This window comes from Formica exsecta, unplaced genomic scaffold, assembly GCF_003651465.1.
Source record: "Formica exsecta isolate Colony F162 unplaced genomic scaffold, ASM365146v1 scaffold72, whole genome shotgun sequence".
NCBI classification, from domain to species: domain Eukaryota; kingdom Metazoa; phylum Arthropoda; class Insecta; order Hymenoptera; family Formicidae; genus Formica; species Formica exsecta.
In genome coordinates, this window is record NW_021853485.1 from 6,618,309 (window position 1) to 6,641,753 (window position 23,445).

Sequence of the window (23,445 nt, forward strand, 5' to 3'; positions counted from 1 at the left end):
TATAGATATAGAATAAAATATGTTTATTTAAAATTATAAAAATATATAAACGGTGAAATCGAAAAACATAATTAGTTATAAAAGAGGCATTCTAAAATATTCATAGCGAACGAGTTACGAGGTGCAAAGGCATGCAAAATCATTGCATGCAAACCAGAAGACGTGCTCCGGGTTTATGCGCGATCGCCGTGATGTCGTGCGCTTTAGCGGTACCGGACGATAATTGCCGGGATAGTACGTCCTCTTTAATTATAACGCGCGCACCCGCCTCGAACACGGGCGTTACATCACTATTAAGAGTCTTCAATTTAACGTAGCGTATAAAGAGCAAGTTCCTCGGGGCACTTGGGAGTAATTTACGGCTCTATAATCGTTTCTATGGGAATCACGTTGCATGGAATAGACTCGATTCCACCGCCGTGCGCTTGCTTCATTTAATGACCGAGTTTATGAAAATCTGCTTTCGTGTTACCTCGCTATTTCCAGCCCGATAAAATGCATTAGCATTAATGACGGTCTGTCGGTCGCGAGAAAATAATTCTCCGTGTAAAAATATGCTCATCTTTTTGGATAAAGTGATAGATACGCCAAATTTATTTTGAACAATCTTAAAAATTAAAACGTTCCAGCGCATCTAATAATTTTTCGCATATATTTAAAAAGAAAAATCGATAATGATATTTTAAAATTTCTAATTTTATGGTTAATAAGAAAAATTGTATATCTTTTTATATGTCTTAAAATAAAGCTTTGCCTTCTTACGCGGAATGGTAGCCGAAGGACGCGCTTTCGTAAGGAGCTGCAATCGATCGACGACTTTATCGCGATTCTCGTTCCCTCGATTTACGATTTATAGAAGCGTTTTCCCCGATTCCGAGTCGAGTCAACCGCGGCGCATCAAACGACTTTCTGGCGAATCGTAAAGCGGGATCGTACGATCGCGGGGGAAAGCATAATTGAATTAACGAGGCAAGTCGTACGTGAAGAGGGAATAAAAAAGCTTTCGACCCCGTAAATCTTCGAGGCATAAGATAGAAGGTAAATAGTTCTACAAGTCACAGTGTTCTGATGTGCTAGGGAAAGGCTGAAGAAAATCGGATTGAATCGTTATTTCTCAAGAGTTAAAATAAATAATGTAGTTTTTTATTTTTGTATTTTTCATTTGCCCAACTTTAAATTGACGGTGTAGAAAATCGATTGCAAATATTCGTTAGAAACTATCTTGTTCAAAAAATAGACGATAAAATTAAGAAACGTTATTAAGTTTAATAATGGTTGGTAAATGTGTGTATAACTTATGCAATCCTTATGATCCTTAAATGTATACTCTCTGTTTATGGATAATATGAAACAGCTCTAATGATGTTTAGTTTGTGGTCTAAATATTTATTTCTCTTGCGGTTTATTTATACAATCTACATGTTTATTTACTCGAATCGACAATACATTATAATGGCTAATAATGTAGAATAGAAAACATTCACCGACAAACATTGAGACATCGCGGAACTAGAATGATTTCAATGCGTGAAGTGAATGTATTTGACGTTACAATGCTACATATTGATTGCTGTTTCTATTTGACGATGATTAAAGGAACTTTTCACTTTGCGTTCTCTGCTTCGTATACATATGCGAATCGATGTATAGAAAGAAGAAAGGAGAGCTGAAATGCGTGCATGCGTGCGCGAATATGTTTATATGCATGCGTGCGACAAAGTTAGCGCGCCAATTAACTACCCCTTAACGCGACGTCGCTTGACTTCTCTTTGTGCTAATTTATTCGTACCAGTTGAGGTATGTATATCCGGCTGGTGCATGTACCAATCGCTCTTTGTATAACTTTCAACTAGGAGCTATTCATCGCCCAGCTGCTATCGATCTCGCGAGCACTTGCCAATGGATATTGATTAACTCGAGCAAAGCGCTTTATTCGAAATCATTGTTCCGTGTTCAATGTCGAATTTTGAAGAGCAGACAGATTTGTAGTAAAGAAATTCCATGTACAGATCTTTGCGCGTATATGTTCAAGCATTGCACATTTTACATTAAACGTTATCGTTTGCATTTTTATTTGTCTACGTGATGAGTATTTTTACACGATAAATATTACTCTTATGTTATAATATGACATGCGATAATGAATAACATTATTCGAATCTTTTTTTAAATGCAGAAAATTTAATTTTGGAATATTAGAGTTGATTAAAGATGTAAATTAATGTTGTGTATCGATTTTGATAATATTTGCGAAATTGAAGAACACATTTTTGAAATAAATAGTAATAATTTCATCAAATCAAATATTTGACAAATAAAAAAAAACCAAGTCGTGAAAATTGCACATGTAGTGGCATCGCTACAGAAGAACATTTAAGATCGAATATCCAGCGAGAGAATAGTTTTTGGAGGCCGCTTTTATGGGGTGTTTAATATATGTGTGCGTTGTCATTTTGCGTGTGTTAGAGTGCCAAAGTGCGAACGAGGGACGCGTGCTCGCGATTCCGCATTCGTCGATCAATACCCCGAAGCATTTCGCATGGCATTTCGGACTTACAATATAAATGTAATATAACGTCGTGGCAATGGCGGCGGATTTTACGATAACGTTTCATCTCATGCTCGCTAACCCTTCTCCCTCGCCCCTTCCATCTTGATTCTATCCTAGGCTAGTGGCGCATGCACAGTGGCCTGCTAACCCCCTTAACAACCTCCGTGCCAATCAAGGGCACGCCCTTAAATGCCTCGGGGTTTGCCCGCTCTCGTGAAACGTCTGCGGAGGGCGATTGCAATTTCAAACTTCCCTATAAACGTTCGCGAAGGCCGGTGTGGATTAGGAGACAGAGAGAATCTATGAGGACACTTAAAGCCGTCCTAACGTCGGTTTATGCGCCAGCTGATGGATTAACTTCGGACGTAAAGATCAGTTTTGTCTCTCTCTCTTTCTCTTTCTTTCTATTAAAAACGATTACTCTTCTATATATAACGCAAGACAGAAGTCGGATTTAATTTTACTACTTGTATTAAGTAGCTCGCGGGTGAGCTCTTTTTATATATAACTTTGAACGTGCACGATATACCCCCGCATTTCTTACGATGTCGGTCTCGTGAAGTGAAATTATTGATCGCTAAAGTTTACATAAATAAATGAAGATACTTGTGTGATATCACAAGACGCGTATAGGTGAACGACTCATGAGCACAAACAGTTGGAGATATTCCTCGTAGCAAACTATCAAGTACGCGTAATACAGGCAATATCTGTATCATACTTCTGACTTATTTCTGTGTATCTTCAATCTACAACGTGCGACTCAGAAGTTATCGATTCGAACATAAGAATTTCTGCGAACGCGCGAAGGTCATGGTCCTCTTTTTTGCCGCAATATACGAGTATAGATAGCTCAATGTGAATGCCTTGGTTGAATGTACTCTTCACGTTAAACCTATACCAGTTAAACACGTATATAAGAGATCTCATATGCCATTCTTCGTATTTCTATACCCCATCCGTATTTTTACATCTCCCTGCCAAGTTATTAATGTATTCGCGAAAACTCCTACGCGAATTGTAAAAAGAAATTTGACGATATTTATTCAGAAGGCATACTTATTTGATATTGTCGATTTGTATGTCTACAATCCCTTCGATTTATGATGTCATTTTCTCGAGCTTAATGGGATCGTTAAAAGTCGCCGGAATACATGACGAGGCTGTAACGCGATCTATTAAGAAAGCATATCCGAATGACATTTAAAATTTTAAAGTCACTATAAAAAACTCAATCAAAGTTATCTGGAAAGTTCGCCATTCTTTCTTTATTCTTTTCCTTTTTTTTTTCTTTTTACGGCACGTGGACGAAAGCGCCTCGGTTGCGAGTATCACGGTTGAACGTACCCTTCGCGAACACGCGTAAAGACGTGGCCCCACGTACGTACATACGTCGCGCGTGTACGCGCGACATGCATAACCGCGGATGCACGGGTCTAGAAATAGCGGTGTGTTTTCCGCTCGGAGGGGATCGAACCCGCGACCTTAGAAGTTACATTACAACCGGCAGTGTCCCGTTATATTTTTAGTGCGGGCGCACACTGAAAAATGCACGACCACTAACCCCTTTCCCCGTCCCCCTCTCCGGATTCTGGCCCCGGTCCTCCGCGGCCCATCTCGTTAGAATTCATCGTACTGCGCGTTTCGTGGCCGTTTGCAAGGTAAACCGGTGGTTCCACTCGATGCCTTTTTATAAGCTGCCGTGAGAGATGATTTATACAGGGTTAATCCCGGAATTATCATGCTTTATCTCGTCCAGGGAAGAACGGTGATTTTCTTGCGAGAGCGAAAAGTTAAAAGTGGAGAAATTTTGAGAAATTAATGTTTGTCTAAAGTCTTGTCGACCGATCTTTAACGGAACTATCTTAACAGATATTTAATTAAGGATTAATTGGTGACTTATATTAGTATACGCATCATAAATTTTGATAAGTATAATTATTCATTAATTCTTTATCGAAAAGAAATTTATAAATTTGACGAAGAGGGACTTTGAAAGAAAATATTATAATTTTGTGAAATTAATCATGTAGAAACACATCTTTGTCGTTACTCGATATGTATTTTTTATTAGTTATGATGTCGAACAGTTACAAATTCATGCCTGTTGCTGAAACTAGGCTGCGAAGGTGTTTAATTCGATTTGTTGTTACGGAATAAGTACAGAAATCGGGAGAAAAGCGGGCGCTGAAGAGACCCGCGGATCTGCTTTATCTCGCTTACCAGGCGTCACTCGAAAGTCTCTCGTTCGTCGCCTGTCGCGTCGAGCATTCGACTTGAGGGGACCGGAAACCCCCCCGTTGCATTTTAATATGCACTCTCACGGACTCATTTCCGATTCTGATTTATAAACAAATCACGCCTTTATTCAAATTTCTTCGCCGGCGAGTTTCTGCAAATTTCGCGGCCTATCTCTCATCCCGCGCTTTCCCATTGAATTTTTTGCACCCCTCTCCGTGCTTTTCTTCCTCTTTGTCTCTCTCTTGTTCTCTCTTTCTCGCATCTACAAAATCTCCTCTTGTAATCCTCTCTCTTAAAACCATCTCTTCCCTCTCGCAACTCCACCTTCGCTCTCAATGCTCTTTAGTCATCTCCACGGCTTCCTCGCGCGCCTTAACCTCTTACTCGGATGGCATCGGGCACCCTTCATGGCCGTCCTGAATCCACCCTCGCCATCCTCGCGCCCTGCTCCCAATCTGGCGCGAATTTGCATGGAACCCTTTCCCGTGGGCTGACGCCTGTTAGGACCGAAAAGCTCCGCGGCGGCGCATTTCTCTCGCCCTCTTCCTCTTTACACCCGGCCCCCCCCCCCCTCGACGAGCACCGGATGAAATATTCATTTAATTATGACTGATTAAAATATAGATAGCCGCGTTACCGTGCTGCATTACGCTCGTTCTAGCGCGAGAGCATCTCCGTACGTATCTCCTCCGCGCTCACTCTTTATTCCCCGGCGACCTGAAAGGCAGGGATGGGGAATAAAGAGCCCGCGGCGCGACGGCTAATTGTCCGTAAGGAGGCACCGCGGGCTTCCGCGCAAATTATCACGTCGACTAGACTTTATCGCGGGACTCGCAGCCTCGCAGTTATCATCATAAATATTTCAGGAGGACAACGGCGAATGCCATGCGATGCATCATGTCACGCGGAATCCACGAACTGATCCCGAGATAATCTGCACGGAATGCGTCTCGTTATGTTGCACGACATATGTCGGGTATCGCATAGAAAGCGAAACACACGATAAGAAAGAAAGCTATGACCGTTGAAATAAGTATACTTGCTGTAATACTATTTAAAGCCATATTCCGATACAAATATAAAGTTTTATCTTTTCTTAAAAATTTAAAATTAGCTGTTTATTTCATTGTTTTAAGTTTGTGTATTTTGCATTTAAGCCATTAAGCCTCGATATATTTTGTTTTTCTTTTTGTTCGAAATGCGAATTAGTTATTTTTGGTTGCAACTGATTATTGTTATCGTCGTTAATGGGAAGATAATGGTGTTGCGTGTCATAGGAGAGTTTTTTGCGGTAATTGAAATTTGTAGAATTGCGACACGCGCGCGCGCCTGGCACACGTGTCGGAACCGGTGACGATGGTGATAATATGCAAATGCAGCTGTTACGGCATGAACGCACTCAATTACCAGGTGCGAACGGTCGAGCAGCGCCGATATCAGACGCGGGTACTTTACATCGATTACTTTAACGAGAAACACTTCCCCCTTCCCCCTGAATTCCCCTACGACGTAATAAAGAATGATCAAATATACGATCGATTGGATCGACATACAATATATATATATATATCGGATCGTCTTAAATAGAAAGGGGGAGAGGAGAGGAAGAGGCAGTATTCAAAATTAACAGCTATACTAATTCCGGCTTCGTTGCTCGGCCCCCTGAGATTAATTTGATGCAAGCAGGTTACAGCGACAGAACGCGCTGATAATTAATGACGCGGACGTGGTGGAAATTTCGAGGAGGATCTAAGTCGCGGTGGTCGCGCCGGAACTAGGTGACAAACGATTTGCCTCTCTGTACGACGACGTAAAGAATGTCGAGGGAACTATCGCTCCTTCGTTAACGTCCCCATTAACTACCTCGTCTCGTTAAAACGTTCCTGCGCTAATTACGAGTTAGCGATCGCGTTATAGCTACGCGGAAAGAGAGGAAGAAGAAAAAAAAACTGACGCGTTACGCTAACATCGAATTTTACGTCGGAGTTGTCTTGTTGCATAAACGGGAAACTTTGTTACGTGAACGATTTATGAAGCCGCGATGGATATTAATACCAACTAGTTTTAACTATAAGAATCGATTATTTAATGTCTGATTGCAGATGACGTAATAAGGAGTGTTATTTGTACATTTTTTTCGTAACGCAGAAATTTCCTAATTAGTCTGCTATAAAAAGCTATATTTAAAGACAGCAATTTCTTAAAAAAAAAAAAATACATCGCCCATAAACCGGTGGATTACTATACATCAACTTGTATTGCGTACCACTGTCAGCTCGTGAAACTGTAATGTAGCGCAGCGAAATATTTTGAGCAAACGGCGAAGTTTACTAAAAGAAGAAGTTGTAAAGAGCGACGAAGCTCCGGCGCGTGAATCCTTATTTATCCTCGATTACGAGGCCGTCCTCGCCGACGAGTCTCTCGGTTGATTAAAAAAGAGTGGAGAGGCGTGTGGAACAACACTCCATAAAGCTGCACTCGTTTCATTTTTCGTCCTTCATCAGGCCGTCTACCGCCTGATGTACGCGCGTAAAGAGAAGTAGCTTACCGGGAAGATGTACGTTCGGGAGGCTCGTGGATCCCGCGCGCATGGAGCTCGGTTACTTCCCTTAAAAACAAGAACGCGCCAAGAGAGAAAATAACCGGCGACCGTACGCGCCGCTAATGCCGCCGAGCGAAATTTCTCTCTCGTGAAGACGCCGAGTTAAAAATGACGAAACTGCTGCATCATACGATAGAACTCTTGTTTGCGTATGCTCAAAGGTTGCCCATATTACGTCGAAGGTGCGCACGCTTTAAAATTCACCTTTTGCGTGGGATAGTAAAGGAGAGATATTCAAAGGGGAGAATGCATCAAAGGCCACTCTTGGTATAGCCGTATAGGGACTCGGTAAGAGTCAATGTAGAAGAAGTTTCACATAGGCAATTTCAAAATAGTATACAAAGATTTATTGTAAAGATATATTATATACTTTGCGTATCAAAGTTGCCACGTATGCCTCTAAACTCGTTTTTACTATTCATTTAAAAATTAGAGAAAAGGGATCATTATAATGTTATATATATGTTTCACATATTTAAGATTTTTTTATATAGCTTAATGAAGAGCTCTTAAAAAAAAAATAATGCAGGATTGATATTGTATTATTTGACATATGATATCGATATCTTCTTTTCTTATTCCAACGTATCGCGAATAATCAGGACAGAAAGGCCGCGGCTATTAATTTCTAAGAAGAAGTCTCTATTAATGCCAGCGCTAATATTCGCCGCGAGAGCTTTACTTTCGAGAGCAACCCTTTCGCATAATGGCGTTGAATTAGCGCCAGCGTTTCCCCTAGCCACGGCCTCCGAGGCATATCATCGTTGCTCCCCTTCCTCCCTGCCCATCCCCAATTTTTGTCCGGGACCTTTAAATTACTCGGGATTAGGCTGCGTGCATTTTACGAGCGGGCGAACGACAGAACTTTTTTAATAGCGCGATAGCGGCCACGGCCTTAAAGCCCTTTTTTGCATTTTCAGTGCTCGCAGTTTAAAACGTCGCGGTCCGAAAATTTATCATTATCATGCCCCCCCGTGGCCTGGTTTATATTTGCGGTATAATGTGCACGCGCAAAGACATAAGCGCTTATTAAATTTCACTAGATTAAACTAATGTAAGTCAATATTTTTTTCCGGCAATTATTTATTAAAACATATAGTTTATTTATATTCTATTCGCGAAAAAGATGTTAGAAGAGAGAAAAAGAGAAATAATTCTTTATATTTTTCGAGCAAAAAAAGTTAATACTAAAATTTATTTCTATATCAGATATATGTATATTCATTTGATGACACACAGTATTTCTTTTGCAGTGTAATATTAAACTATTATTTTGATTTTTGTACAATTGATTAGCAAAGTAAATCTCGCTCGAGCCAATCGCAAGGACGAGCGGGACAGATCGTCGTGAATTTTTCTTCTCGGAAAATTAATGCGAACAATTGATGCAAAGACCACGGCCATCTGCACCGAGATAGATCCGGTGGATTTTCTTTTAACGAACAATGCTACGTCGTCGTTTCCCGGCGACACGCGGCAATGGATTAAAGGGGGGCCCGTTTAATTTGGGTAATCCGCGCGCGGTTACAGCCGCAGAATGTAGTCGTTGGGGGAAGGGGAGGGGGGAGAGGGAAATGTCGCGAGTAAGTTCTTGCCCCGGCAAGGTGATAACTCTGTACGCAGGTGGCCTCCTCTTCTTCGAACCGCCCTGCGGTAAACCGCTCGACGGTCCCTTTAATTTTTACCGAAGACGGCGCTTTTCCGAATGAATTACTACTTACCGACCCTCATCCGTCCCCTGTGCAAGTCATTCGCTTCGGTAAAATCGCCCGGATTTGTCGTCTGTAATTTACGGGCGACGTGCTGGAAGAGAATGAGAATGAAAAAAAGAAAAAAATAGATGGACATAATAACCACGTGGCAGCCGTGCTGTTTTAAATTCAGGGCTAAAATTTCTCGCTATGGATCACACGCTATATCAGACCGATTTTAATGGGATTACCGAGATATTTCTTTCTCTTTTTCTTTCATATAATTGCTCGTTTATTGATATGTCTGTTGGAGGATTTGGAAACGTCGGGATGATTGGCATTCTGTGAAAACATCCGGGGAAATCAGCTGTTATATATATTTATGATATTCAACAATTTTTTGTAGCATTTTACAAATTTAAGTGATATTTCGTGTACATGCATAGAGAAAACTAAAAAAGAATCTAGCGATGAAAATGAAAAAAATCGTGAGCTTGAATTCTTTTCATTTACACGCAAACTGCTACGTGTTTCGCGGCGGACGCTTCCTCCAAATTCCACACTTAAGCGTAACAAAGAACGCGGCACTCTAAAGCCGTGCGTTTGCTCGACCGAGATTTTTCAAAAGTCGCCCGTTAATGGCGGCATAAATATCCGTTGACCCGAGAAGGGCGTCGGCGTCGACGTTGTCGGCGACGTCGTCGGCCGATCGTAATTAGCCCCGGGTACCCGGGTGGAATTCTCCGGTGGAAATCGCGCATTACTTGAGAAATTGGATTCGCCTTTATATTTAGTGGCCGCCCGAGAGAAAGAATGCGTGTACATAACTGACGTTATATCTCACCGAGAGGAGATAAACTCACGCGCGCGGAGGACGCGCCTTTAAAGAAATCGCGGGCGCGCGTCTGCGTGGCCCATTCAAAAGATTCCTGGCCCGACGTGGCGAGGAGTAAAACGCACCCATAATTTACGATACCGTTTTCACGACCGCGTGAGACAGGAAGCGATGGCGTGCGATAGGGAGGAAGAAAAAGGAACGTCGCTCCCGTTAAGAGCCGGTGTCGCGCGAATTGCGGATTCAGCTCGCTTCACGTCACGAGCTTTCCTGCGAATTCCATCGATCGTTTCATCTCCGTGCAAGCAGGCAGGAATTTTAGCGGTCGTGCACGAGTATCACGGTTTAATAATAAACGCGGTCCTGTTGCGTCACTACGGTAAATAAAAAAGAGTACCGCCAGAAAATATATAACTGTGTTTGATGGATATAATTATACTCTCTCTCCTTCTTTGCATCGTATAAAATTTTTATATACAGAATGAAATTGCGTATTTCTTTTATGAATGTTTTGAATAGTTCAAAAACGGATTCTTTTCTTAATAAAAGTTTCATTTTTTTTGTTGTATAAAATTAGAGCTCATATCTACTGTTTAAAATCGCGAATATTAGACATTTTTGAATAAAGTTACATGTTCTGTTTTGTAAATTCAATTCCGCATCCCCTTTTAATCTCGAAAAATGCGAATTTAGAGTGTAAAGGAGTAGCGAAGAGCTTACCGAGAAGTTTCCGGCAGCCGGTGGGGCCGCGTTCTCTCACGGGGGTAAGAAAAACAAAAATTTTTCCCGCAGATTCTTAAACTCGCGCGAGACGAGATATTGCCCCGCGTTATACAGGCGGAGCTGGCCGGGATTGCCGGCAAAAAACAGCGAAAGCTAGCAACGAAGCGAAGACTAATTTTAATTAGTTACTCCCTCGGCACGCTCCGAACGTCCATCTCCCACCCTTCCCCGTTGCCCTTTCGTCATATTATTTTCTCTCTCCGACCCGTCCACCCTCCCCGATGTTATCTTTCCACGGTACGTTAAGAAATTGCGGCGAGTCAAAGGAAAGTCCCTCTCTTGCCCGGGCAGGTTGCCGCTCAGCTTCAGATCCCATCGAGACCGTCGTTCTTTTCTTCCCCGGCAAATTGAAGAGTATGATACCGAAAAATGCGTTCAGCCCATTTTCGACAGTTGTTTACGTGGATGTGTATTGTAGATGATCCTCTGTTCGGTGTCTATCGATCGCAATTTTTCAGACCCACTTCGTATCCCCTATCGAGAACGTCATCCTTTCCTTCCTAGTAAATTGAAGAACGTACGATCCCGAGATCTCGTTGAGTTCGCTTTTGGCACTATTTTTCTCGATACGTGTTCCAGGTGTGCTAATAAAATACTGTAAATTGTATTGAATATGAGAAACTATATACAGATATATGAAAGATATTTAATTATTTCTCTTATGTCTCACTAATACAATTCATATCTGATTTTTTATCAATGCGTGAACAGACTTGATTAAAGAAAATTTATCGGTTAGAAAAGTGCGATTGCCGGTGCTCGCGAAAATGGAGTAAAGGCATAAGAACCCGACCGATGCAAAATTGATGAACTCTCCAGGGGACAAACGATCTTTTCTCGACTACGGCGATATCGCGTTTCCGAAAATTTACGATCGCTCGATCGCGCGCTCGGACGGTTTACATCTATAACCACCCTCGTAAACGGTCCCGGTTCATGTAGGGTTTCTCGAATCGGACCCTCGAGGCATATTTAATTAGGGAAAACTCCGCTACGATGTCCTTGCAAGGTTCGAGCGCCTACCACGATCCCAAGAGTGCATTTTCCTGGAGGAAGCGCGAACGCGATAATCGCAAGTGCTTGTAATTAGACCGAAGCTTATTCGTTTATTAATCGGATACTCCCAATTATATAAAATGTCTCAGAAATGATTACTTATCTCAATACTCTTTATAAAGTTTATATTTTTTTAAATTAATTTGTATATAAAACATAAATATCAAATTTTTTTATGAATAGAAACATCTCAGAATTATTTAATTTTTTTAATTACAGATAATCCTGCAATTCCTCCATAAAAGAGATCATGAACATAAAAGAACGTGAGTAAAAAATCTTTCTATATATTCTTACTTATTTTATTCGTTCTCTCTCTTTCTCAAATATTATTCATGTATAATGAGAAAGTTACAAGGTCACCTTGCGAGAAGTTAAAAATTCCGTTATCGCAAAAAAAGAAAAAGAGAGAGAGAGAATCCCTTGACATTATCTACCCCTATTTCGGACGTGAAAGCCACGAGGACGAAATACTTGCGGACGAGAATCATGACCAGGCGGCTGAGACAGAGAAAGACGAGAGATAAGAACAAAGATAGAAAGAGAGTTTTGAGACTGTCGGTCCAGGAGGGTTGACGGCGTCGGTGACAGGCGTCTTCCGACACTGATTAATGACGCGCGGAGTCAACGGCTAATGCGACAGGGTGCGCGCCTCCCGTTCTCTCTGTCTCTCGTTCGTTCCCCCTCGACATTTTTCAATCGGTCCGCGCCAGTTTCGCCACGAAATTCGGGACGCAGCCCGCAGCCGTTTGTCGATCAGGCCGCTTTATTAAATCCGCATGCGAGTATCGTTAGGCCGCCATTAGCGTGTAATCTGTAACCGTTGACATCGAGCGGGGAACATCCATTAGTGGATTTATTAAGGTTTCTAGCGTCAATAACTATTGCATACGCATATTATAATCGACAGCCTGATCAATTTATTATGAAGTAGGATAAATCGCGATATCTGAATATATCGAGAATATAACGCTATTCCCCGTATATCGAAAAAAAGAAACAAAAGAAACCGTGATATATATGAAAGAAGGGATCTGAAAAACAGTCGCAGAATTGATTGCTCTTATTTGAAAGCTATTCATAGGTATACAGCGTGAAGAACAATGCGCAAATTGTACCTCTCGTCCTATAAATTATCTTGTCAGCGTCCGCGAGATATTTGTGTCGACAACGATTAGTCAATATCGCTTGATTTATATATTCGACGAAAGAGACCGCCGAAGAGATAATCCGTCCGCTCTTCGTTACGCCGTAATTCCATCAAGTTCCCCCAATTAATCCGTACGCCGTGTATAGCACGAAATGCAAATTGGCGGGCCCGGGCGCACTTTCGGACTTAATTGTCGTCGCCCGGAAATGCCCGCTTAAGCGAATCTGGTATTTATATTGCCGATAAACGGGGAATGCATATTAAAACATGCAAATCGGCTAGATAAAAATTCGGGTCGCTCCCCCACGCTGTTAAACGGCCGGAATGCTGAGCCATGGAGATTTCAGGGATTTCGGACAGAAGGGCGCTCACGGCACGGAGTTTTGAACGATCGCGGGTTCGTGCTTTACTGGCTGTTTCGAAGAAAGGGGATATATAACGCGCGTTGTCGTCGCTGCTGATGCGAACGATTCGACATGAAATTCCGACGTTAACGCGCCACGTGCATTCCTGTCACGCGTGTCGGCTTCCCTAACAAAGCGAGCGAGCGACCGAGGGGTATGAGTTCCGCGCGCACACGGGGGTAAATCAAAATTTTGCATCTCCCATGCGATCGGATCTACATCGTTTTGCATTAGCTGTCGTTATTTCCCCGATCGAGCTAGACATTATATCTGCAAACTATAATGAATACCTGCAAACTTATTTTGAAAAAGGAATAGCTGTTAGAAATTAAAGATCAATTGTTTTCCGGAACTAAATTTAAAGTCGCGTTACATAAACAATAAAAGTTCAAGAGTAATTACAGCACAGCATATGCTTCTTAATCTATAACTCCGAGAAGTCGCAATAGTTCCGAGATACTCCGTATATCATGAGCAGCACGTTATTAATGTACTAGAAGTATAAGGAATACAAATAATATGAACGCAGCGGGTGCTACTGCATCGTTCGTCGTGATTTTTCCGGATCTTGATTGAGGCATTAGCGCGAACGGCGACGAATGGAGCATCGTTTTTTCCCAATACCGCGTCGCGCACCAAGAATTATAGCAATTTCGAGATAAACAGCCATCTAGCGCGGCAGAAATTGCTTCAATGACGACGTCACAAATCGCGCAGCGTCTTCATAATTCCACGTCGCGTCGATTGTCCGCGCGATCTATCATCGTTCATAATCACCGTTCTCTTCTCTCTTTTTTATTTATTTTTTTTTTTATTCCTGAATAGGTTTCGAATCACGTTTATATTGTTTCACGATGTTGTCAGAAATTTTTCGGCCGGCGAACAATGGGACTTTTGCAATTTCTTGGCTCGCGCAAAAAGCGAGAACCGCGTTTCTCCGGAGTTTCCAGATGGCCTTGGACCAATCGTCACCGATCGCCACCGATCTTATCGGCGTGTCGAATGAGCCTCCCTCCCTCGTTTATCCTTCTCTCGTGCCTGTTATACACCTACAAACATCGTTGACAAACTGCGTTTACAACTATCGTTTCATTTTATATCAACGGTGTTGTTTTAAGTACGATAAAGTGAACGATCGGTTAAGAAATATCACTGAATAATTAACAATTTTGCTTTGCAGTCGAATGAAACAAAATCTTCTAAATCTCGTAGAATAAATTTATCAATTATCAGGAATATGCCAAGCGATCATCGAAGTTCGTGAAAATTAATTAGCAAAGTTTCGTATAAAGAGAATTCTCCCCAAGTTTTATGCAAATAAAACTTGTTTTGTTCTTGTTTCTTCCCCTACGATGTGATAATTCAATTATTTAACATATCAAAAGGAGATTCAAATTGTAAATTGCTTTTCCGTGGAAATTTAACGCTTTCACTTTTGTCCAGCGTTCACAACAATCGCTCGTACACGCTGGAAGCGAAAGTGTTAATTCTCTATAAGTAACTCCGCACCATTCATAATTCATAATTAATGACCGCGGCACTGCATTCGCGGTATCGTATTATATGTTTTGCCGTTGCTCAAATAGGACTCGAGCCCGGAGGATAATGCATTGTATTATTGTTATTATCATTATTATTATTATTATGCCGGTAGATTTTTTTACGTCGTGCAATCGCAACACAGTCGCAATAAAGTAGACTGCCAGCGAACGCGTAGGTGTTCGAACGCAACGAAATAATGATGATTGATCCCTGGAAAGGTTTCACCGTTACAGTACAGGACCGGTTCGTTCGACACGTACAGACTTCCATCGCAGTGTTATTTAGATTAATGCTTCCTTGATCGCTTGGCGTGCCTATCCGTCCCACTAGATTAGGATTATTCATGGGAAAACGTGGTGTCAAAAAAAAACCGATCGAGCAACTCTTTCACGAATCGTGAAACACACCAGTATATCTTCGCGATTGATTAAATTGGATTAAATTTCACTTTCATAATAGTAAGATAGATTCTTTGAAATTTTTTTGTAAATGCACTTTTTATGTTCTGTGTTTGTACGAATCGCGACTGTATAAATTACGGACTGCAAGAAATAATGGAAAAAACTTCGAGAGAAAGAGAGAGAGAAGGAGAGATTACGACGAGAAGAGAAATCTTTGCTGGATTTTCACATGCGAGATCCTATGCCAAAAGAGGCGAGTTTGGCGAAACGACGTATATCCGCTTCGATTCTCGTTCGTTATACGTGTAGCACGTACAATGTATCTGACGCTCGGATACCGGTTTGATGGATCGACGCGAGCGGAGCGAGTTATTAGGGGAACGAAAGAAGACGTCGCTGGATGTTGCGTATCCAACTCGCGTCTCTTCGCGGACGAGCTTGCATTTGTTCGCGGTATCACGAATAGCAAAAATACGCGATATTCATCATCGTGTCGGAAAATGGAAAAACGGCTAAACTCGTGCATCTGCCTACTGTTAGCGATGCCGCTTATAGTCGTCGCGAATATGCACGATAAAATAATTCAAACATTACAGTATTTTCGTTCTTATCTAAATCTTCTAACAAATCTATGAATAAATGAAAAAGATTAATGAAACAAACACCTATTTTAATTAAAAGAATAGAAATATTATTTATTAAAAAAAAAACTAGAAAAATAACATTAGATAGAGAGAGAGAGTATTTGAAAGAGCAAAGTATTTTGTTATATCTTAAATACATCTGTGCAAGAGTCTCTCTCTTAAGTTATCTAAATTCCAACAATATTTATGGATGACACTGAAAAGTCATCAAGTAAAAAATGGTCGTCGTGCTTCATTTTTTGTCACAGCATCAGTATTTCTCCATTAATACCAGCGAACCGCTGTGTTCGGGAAACGATGCCTGAACGTTCCGCTCGAATGAAAACGCTCGAAACGCCTTTATTTACGATCATCCACGCGCCTCGCCATTCAGTGAGTTCAAAGAAGAGCTCAAAGAGACGCGCGAAGTGCCTTCTAATGCTCGTCTTAATGCCCGTCGCGATTAGAGGAGCTGCGGCGGCGGCGGCAGCGCCCGTTAGATTCTCATCATCGGGTACCGCGTCTCCTTCACGATGAGCGAAGCCGCGTTCCCGCCATCGTGAGAAAAGCTTAACGATATACAAGCAGCGCTGGATTTATATATAAGGTCAGTTTGCACGTAAGAAGGCGCATGCCAAGTCGAATTTCACGAAATACGCGAAGAAAATTCTATAATTGCTAAATAATACTTCATATATTCGTGAAGAAAAGAGGAAAGCGCATGATTTCCAGGGAGTACTTTTTTTTAGTATTGATAAGAGCATACTGTTATCTCGCATTATCTCTGTATCTCTTAGTACGATAAAATTATTTATCGCTTATTTTATAACTAACCCGCATTCGTAATACGTTAAGTACGTATACCGTTGCCCTTAATCCGTCAATCGACGGGAGCGTTAAGAAACACGTACTATATACATAAGCCTTAGGCGCTGTTTCACTTAAATGCGGCCCTGTATGTATACGTGCGTCGCGAAGACGCACTCTAATTGGAACTCTGGCGCCACGGCGTTCTCGGACGCACGTCTTTCGTATCGCGTCTCGACGCGGAAGAAAAGATCCGACACGACGACAGACGGATCTCTTCGACGAAATCGCCGGAGCGGCGTTTTTCCGCTGCTACCACAGCCGCTGCCGCCGCCGCCGCCGCCGCCGCCGCCGCTACGGTCAATCTTTCAACAGGAGATACGCTTTCGTATGCCGCCGGATTATTTACAAGGCTCGTCGCCTCTACATCAGCAACGCGTCCCGCCCTCGCTGAGTATTTTTAACCCTCGGCGTGTGTAATATGGCGTAATAGATAACTGTCACGATATAGCTCATCTCGGAATATTTCGTGTTATTAGAACGGCGGCGCTAATCGCCCGTGACTTTTCGTTTTATCAGCGGGACGAGACGACGAGACCGCTGCTCTACATTTTGTAAACCATAATATATCTCGACTATTTCCGTCGTATATCCAATCTTCTCTCGCTCTTCTGATATTTTATCTAATGAACGCCGCCGCTACGGTCAATCTTTCAACAGGAGATACGCTTTCGTATGCCGCCGGATTATTTACAAGGCTCGTCGCCTCTACATCAGCAACGCGTCCCGCCCTCGCTGAGTATTTTTAACCCTCGGCGTGTGTAATATGGCGTAATAGATAACTGTCACGATATAGCTCATCTCGGAATATTTCGTGTTATTAGAACGGCGGCGCTAATCGCCCGTGACTTTTCGTTTTATCAGCGGGACGAGACGACGAGACCGCTGCTCTACATTTTGTAAACCATAATATATCTCGACTATTTCCGTCGTATATCCAATCTTCTCTCGCTCTTCTGATATTTTATCTAATGAACGCGTTGGAACACACGTTTTTTTTTTCACATGTGTGATTATATTAGACGGGATTAAAAAGTTGAGGGATATTCTTTTATTCCGAAGATATTAAAATATGTATTTGGATCGTTCGAGAAATACGGGAGTCTCCCTATTTCCTCGAGGACCTTCGGTCTCTTTAAAACGACGGGCAATGTACTCGCGCATCGGCGAGGACAAGCGGAACGGGAGATATCTCGACGGGAATCGAGAGCACGGCCGTGTATCAGTGGAAACGGTCCTCCTCTCGTTGGGGCCTCGCCGAGACTCGAGGAGCGCGGATTCGTGCGGTTTGCACGCGTTCGGTGAAGAAGTTTGCATTCGGAGTAGGCAGGTATAACTCCCGGGAGCGGAGCCTATTTTGTATAACCAGTTCCGCCGGGGCAGAGATTTACGATCGTAGCCATCTTTCCTGCCGAGAGCTCCGCGAGTCCACGGCTCCTCTCCCGGTTCTTCGCCGGAATCGGCTCGCTCGCTTGCAACCGCAGAAACTGGCGAAGATCGCGAACGACTTATCATTGCGTGAAACTAGTGATTTTCCACCGAGGGGACGATTGGACCATTCGATCGAATCATCAATGTTAACGAAATCTTTACAATTACAGATGGCTAAACACTATTCCCAGTATTCGCAGTTTCGAATCATCTGAATTATCTTTACATTGACGCATTGATGTTTATTTTTTATAATTATCGAAAAGGATTTTTTTTTATTTTATAAATATATTTACATAAATGCATACACATATACAAACTTGTTCTAAAATTAGACGTACTAGTTGAAGGCCTGGGATCCTCGCCTGAGGGCCGCATTTTGCAGCGGCGTGTCGGAGACTACGCATCACGCGGAACAGATGCACAGATGCGCAGTATGCAATTTATTATCTCGCGCTAAGTTATTTCGAAAATTGCCATTGCTGTCGGGGGCAACAACTATTTCGCCAACGCAGCGTGATTTATTACCATCTGACGTATCTGATAAAAGCGTAGATATTCTAGATGAACGTGTATCGTTTGACCACATATTGTGACGCTGGGAGATGGGAGAAGAATATTAAAACCGACCAAAAAGTCAGTAGAGAATCATCATCAATGAATGATAGTTTTGATTCATAAATGTAAAACGATTAAGAATAATAGCAGTATATATTTGCATCTGAAAAAACTTAATAATTATACTTACGTAACCACAGAAAGATAACCATGAATGTCTGAATCAAATTTTTACTTCGATCTGATTTCTCGTTTGTAAAGATTGAGATCGGGCTCTCGATTTTTTTGCTATGGTATATCGGTAGATTTTGCAATAATCGTGAAATTTTTTATTTTGACAATTTACTACTCAACCGTGAAATTTGCGAAACGATTCGACTGACGTAATGTCTTACAAATCTGAATTTCTTGTCATAATAATTCTGCGATGCAGTTGAATGTTAGTGATACGCAATATAATAAAATTAAATTGTTTCTCGAATATTGCCGATAAAAATGCAATTATCGTATAAAGTCCGTATTTTTTTTTTTTCAAAATTGTTTATATTACAAACATACAACGCGATATTTCTCCAGCAATAATCCACTCGGCGATAAATTGCGGTCCCCCTTATCTTTCGCACATTTAACGTCGAATACGACGGGATCCTACGGACTCTGGGGAATCCGACCGTTGGATAGTCTCAGATTACTATTGCCAAACGGACTCGGCACCGGCGTGTCCGTCTCCTTTCGTAATCCCGTCCAATTGAACCACCTTCCGACAGTTAACACAACGAGCCCGAATGCGTTTCGTGTACTTTAAGGTCAGGAGTAACGAGGGGTTGCGCGACTCGCCTGGCAAACAGCCGTGGTCACATCCACAGTAGGCGTCGTAACGTAATACTCATCTCGCGAGGGTCCTCCGCTGCGCAGTGTCTCCCAATCTCATTTTCAAGACCGAGAATGCGAACTCGTATGTCGCTGCGAAGTAATTGAACTTGCACCAAAACACAGCATTTATATTTATTTTATTATTCTTAAATGTATTATCTTGTTGTGAAACTCTCGATCACGCTACAAATATTTTTCTCTCGTTTACGAAAAAGAAAAAAATCTTTACAAAAAAAAAAAAAATAAGAAGTGCCTCCTTTGCACATGAATTACCGTATGACATCAACCTCGAATTTTCGATACGACGGGCGATTTAATGTTGTGTCGGCTGTTCGCCATTATTGCGACCGAAATTTACCTCTTTCGTTGAACGCGTCGCGGACCGCAGAAGAAACCGCAAAAGTCGAGGGGAGTCGCGCGGACGCAATATGTACAACATTCGAGACACTTCCACTGGTTGTGGCCAATTTTGCGCAGCTTCGCCTTACCCGATAATCGCTCCAGGGACAAAACGACACGCGGCTTTCGTGCCGCGGCCCGTTTTTTGTAACCGTGCCGGCTTGAGAACCATCACCGGTGTACCACGGACGGCAGGCTCGTGGGTCAGCCGTGGTCCAGCACGAACAGCAAAGGGCAGTAAAGCATAAATCCCTCTCTTCCTCTCTCTCTCCCGTCCCCTTCTCCTGCCTCGACTGCCACCAAAAGCGGGGGCTTTAATTTTACTCCGGCGTTTTAATGCGCGCGCGGCCGGCACCGCATCGTCCCCTCTGATCCTCGTTGATTGTCTAATTATTGCGGACCGGAGATGTCTGCGACCATACCGGCGATTAACATACAGAACCGGCAAAGCAGCGGACGAAACGAGGCTAAACGAAATCGCCGGATCTCTCGCTGATGTGATGGAGAGTTAAAAGCGAGCGGCCGGAGCTTATTTCGGATTTGCGTTTACTTAGGCCCGAAAACGGAACCGTGCTCAACTGCAGAATGAATCGGAAAGCTTATGCGCGTATTCTCACGGCTCGAAACGAGAAGGAAATCCTTGACCGGCGTGGCCGGAAGATGCGAAAATCCGTTTTCTTTTCGAATATAGTATAACTGTCAAGAATCCTACGGGCACAGATGGTCACGTGTGGGATTAAAGACTTAAAAAAATACTTTGTAGAGTTTGTAAAAATCGTACATGAAAACATATTGAACAAGCACTTGAATATATTTAAAATAATAAATTAATTTTATATAGCTCTTTTATAAATTTTCATAATTCTGAAATAATAATTGTTCGATATTATTGTAGCGGGTTCGATCCAGCACGTTAAAATGTTTTCCGTACCGACATGTGCGTGTGCCGTCTTCGCGTAAAAAAATATTCAGTATCTTTAAGTAATATTTCATTATATCTGAAAAAGGAATTATGGCTTCGCGAATAATAATGGTGGAAGCCTCGCGCTGTCGTCATCGCCGTCGCGCTTGGTAATTTCATACCTTTCGCGAAGAAGACGATCGATGTTTAAATTTAAACGATATTACGGAAGGTCGAGTGAGCCGTAATTGCCGCGCCGGTGTTACGCACATATGGCTAATGGTCTATAGATATACGCCATACACATACACACACATATCTACATGTTGCGAAATTAAGTTACTCATTATTCCTAATAATGTTATATCAACATGTGTGCACGAGCACACGGTTCGGCTGGGCACGGGAATGTACTTATCTGACTCCGATCGTCCCCGATTGTTATCTGCGATCAGTTAAGTGGAAGAACCGCAATTAACCGACCGATGCCGGGCACGTTCCAAAATAACGTTTACTGTCCAACCAAGGTAAATACTAGTAGAAAATAATTCTCGTCCGTGCCGTTATTACTGAATAAATCAGAGGATCTTTGATTATTCTATCAGAAACACGAAGCAACTTTGCGAACAACTTGATGGCGGAATATAATTGCATCGGAATTGTGTTTATCCTGTCGCAGATTTAAACTGATTCTCTTTAAGAAGACACTCAATGAAAACTTAAATGACTATTATTTTCTTTTTTTTTAATTGTTTTAGCTATATAAAATTAATATATTATTTTAAACATAGTCAAGTGTTTGTTCAATATGTTTTCATGTACGATTTTTACAAACTCTATAAAGAGATTATTAGATAAATATTATATATATATTAAAAAATCAACGTGATAAAAATATCGATAAAAATCAAAAAATGTTTAGGAGCGAATATATTTTTGACAGGACCTATATCAGCCCACGAAAAAAGACTTTTGAGCTTACCTGATAATTCTTCCGCGGATAAGCAGGTAGGCAGATCGAGGGAAGGGAGTATAAGCAGTGATATAGGTGGGTATTATTAATTTCCAAGGGAGGGGTGGAGTACACGGGCGTCGCGGGATATATTCGTAGTTTCGTCGTTTCTTGGTAAAGCATCGCACACGACAGCCGTTCTTAATTACCGCCGGTATCCCGAGGGATAGGAGGTAGCCGGCAGTAAATAACGGAGAGAGAGAGAGAGATGCTGCTGTTGTGCTCCGCTTGTACGATCCCACGGTCGCACGTGCGACAAACCGGCCTATCTCACGACTGGGTTCCTACCCACTTGCTATACACGCGCTCTACGTACGTAGACGAGCTGCCTGTATGCACGCCCGGTTAGGTTATCCATGGTATAGACACGTAGTTAACACACTCCGGTTCTCTCTCTATCCGGGAAATAACTCTGGGCTGCCGGAGCCAATAAAATCGTCGTTTATTTAATCGCGCGTCGAACCTCCGTTGGGTACGCTCGGTCCGCCACCCACGTAGCACGCAAACCTTAACCCTCTAACCCTTTTAACGGATGCGTTCTATATATCAGCTTTGGAGAGAGAGAGAGAGAGAGAGAGAGAGAGAGAATAATCCTAATTGTTTTAGCTATATAAAATTAATATATTATTTTAAACATAGTCAAGTGTTTGTTCAATATGTTTTCATGTACGATTTTTACAAACTCTATAAAGAGATTATTAAATAAATATTATATATATATTAAAAAATCAACGTGATAAAAATATCGATAAAAATCAAAAAATGTTTCGGAGCGAATATATTTTTGACAGGACCTATATCAGCCCACGAAAAAAGACTTTTGAGCTTACCTGATAATTCTTCCGCGGATAAGCAGGTAGGCAGATCGAGGGAAGGGAGTATAAGCAGTGATATAGGTGGGTATTATTAATTTCCAAGGGAGGGGTGGAGTACACGGGCGTCGCGGGATATATTCGTAGTTTCGTCGTTTCTTGGTAAAGCATCGCACACTACAGCCGTTCTTAATTACCGCCGGTATCCCGAGGGATAGGAGGTAGCCGGCAGTAAATAACGGAGAGAGAGAGAGAGATGCTGCTGTTGTGCTCCGCTTGTACGATCCCACGGTCGCACGTGCGACAAACCGGCCTATCTCACGACTGGGTTCCTACCCACTTGCTATACACGCGCTCTACGTACGTAGACGAGCTGCCTGTATGCACGCCCGGTTAGGTTATCCATGGTATAGACACGTAGTTAACACACTCCGGTTCTCTCTCTATCCGGGAAATAACTCTGGGCTGCCGGAGCCAATAAAATCGTCGTTTATTTAATCGCGCGTCGAACCTCCGTTGGGTACGCTCGGTCCGCCACCCACGTAGCACGCAAACCTTAACCCTCTAACCCTTTTAACGGATGCGTTCTATATATCAGCTTTGGAGAGAGAGAGAGAGAGAGAGAGAGAGAGAGAATAATCCTCTGATAAAAAAATTTTTATTTCGATATTTTCTGCGAGTGCAGCGGAAAAATTAACACGACGGGGACGTTT

General features: G+C 42.2%; 1 protein-coding gene across 1 annotated transcript in view; it reads left to right on the top strand.

Moving 5' to 3' along the window:
• LOC115243653 overlaps positions 1 to 23,445 on the top strand; it is a 199,849-nt gene that overhangs the window by 54,424 nt on the left and 121,980 nt on the right. The window contains exon 2 of the mRNA XM_029820796.1: positions 11,979 to 12,025. Within this exon, the coding sequence (XP_029676656.1) occupies positions 11,979 to 12,025 (47 nt within the window). The remainder of the gene's footprint in view (positions 1 to 11,978; positions 12,026 to 23,445) is intronic.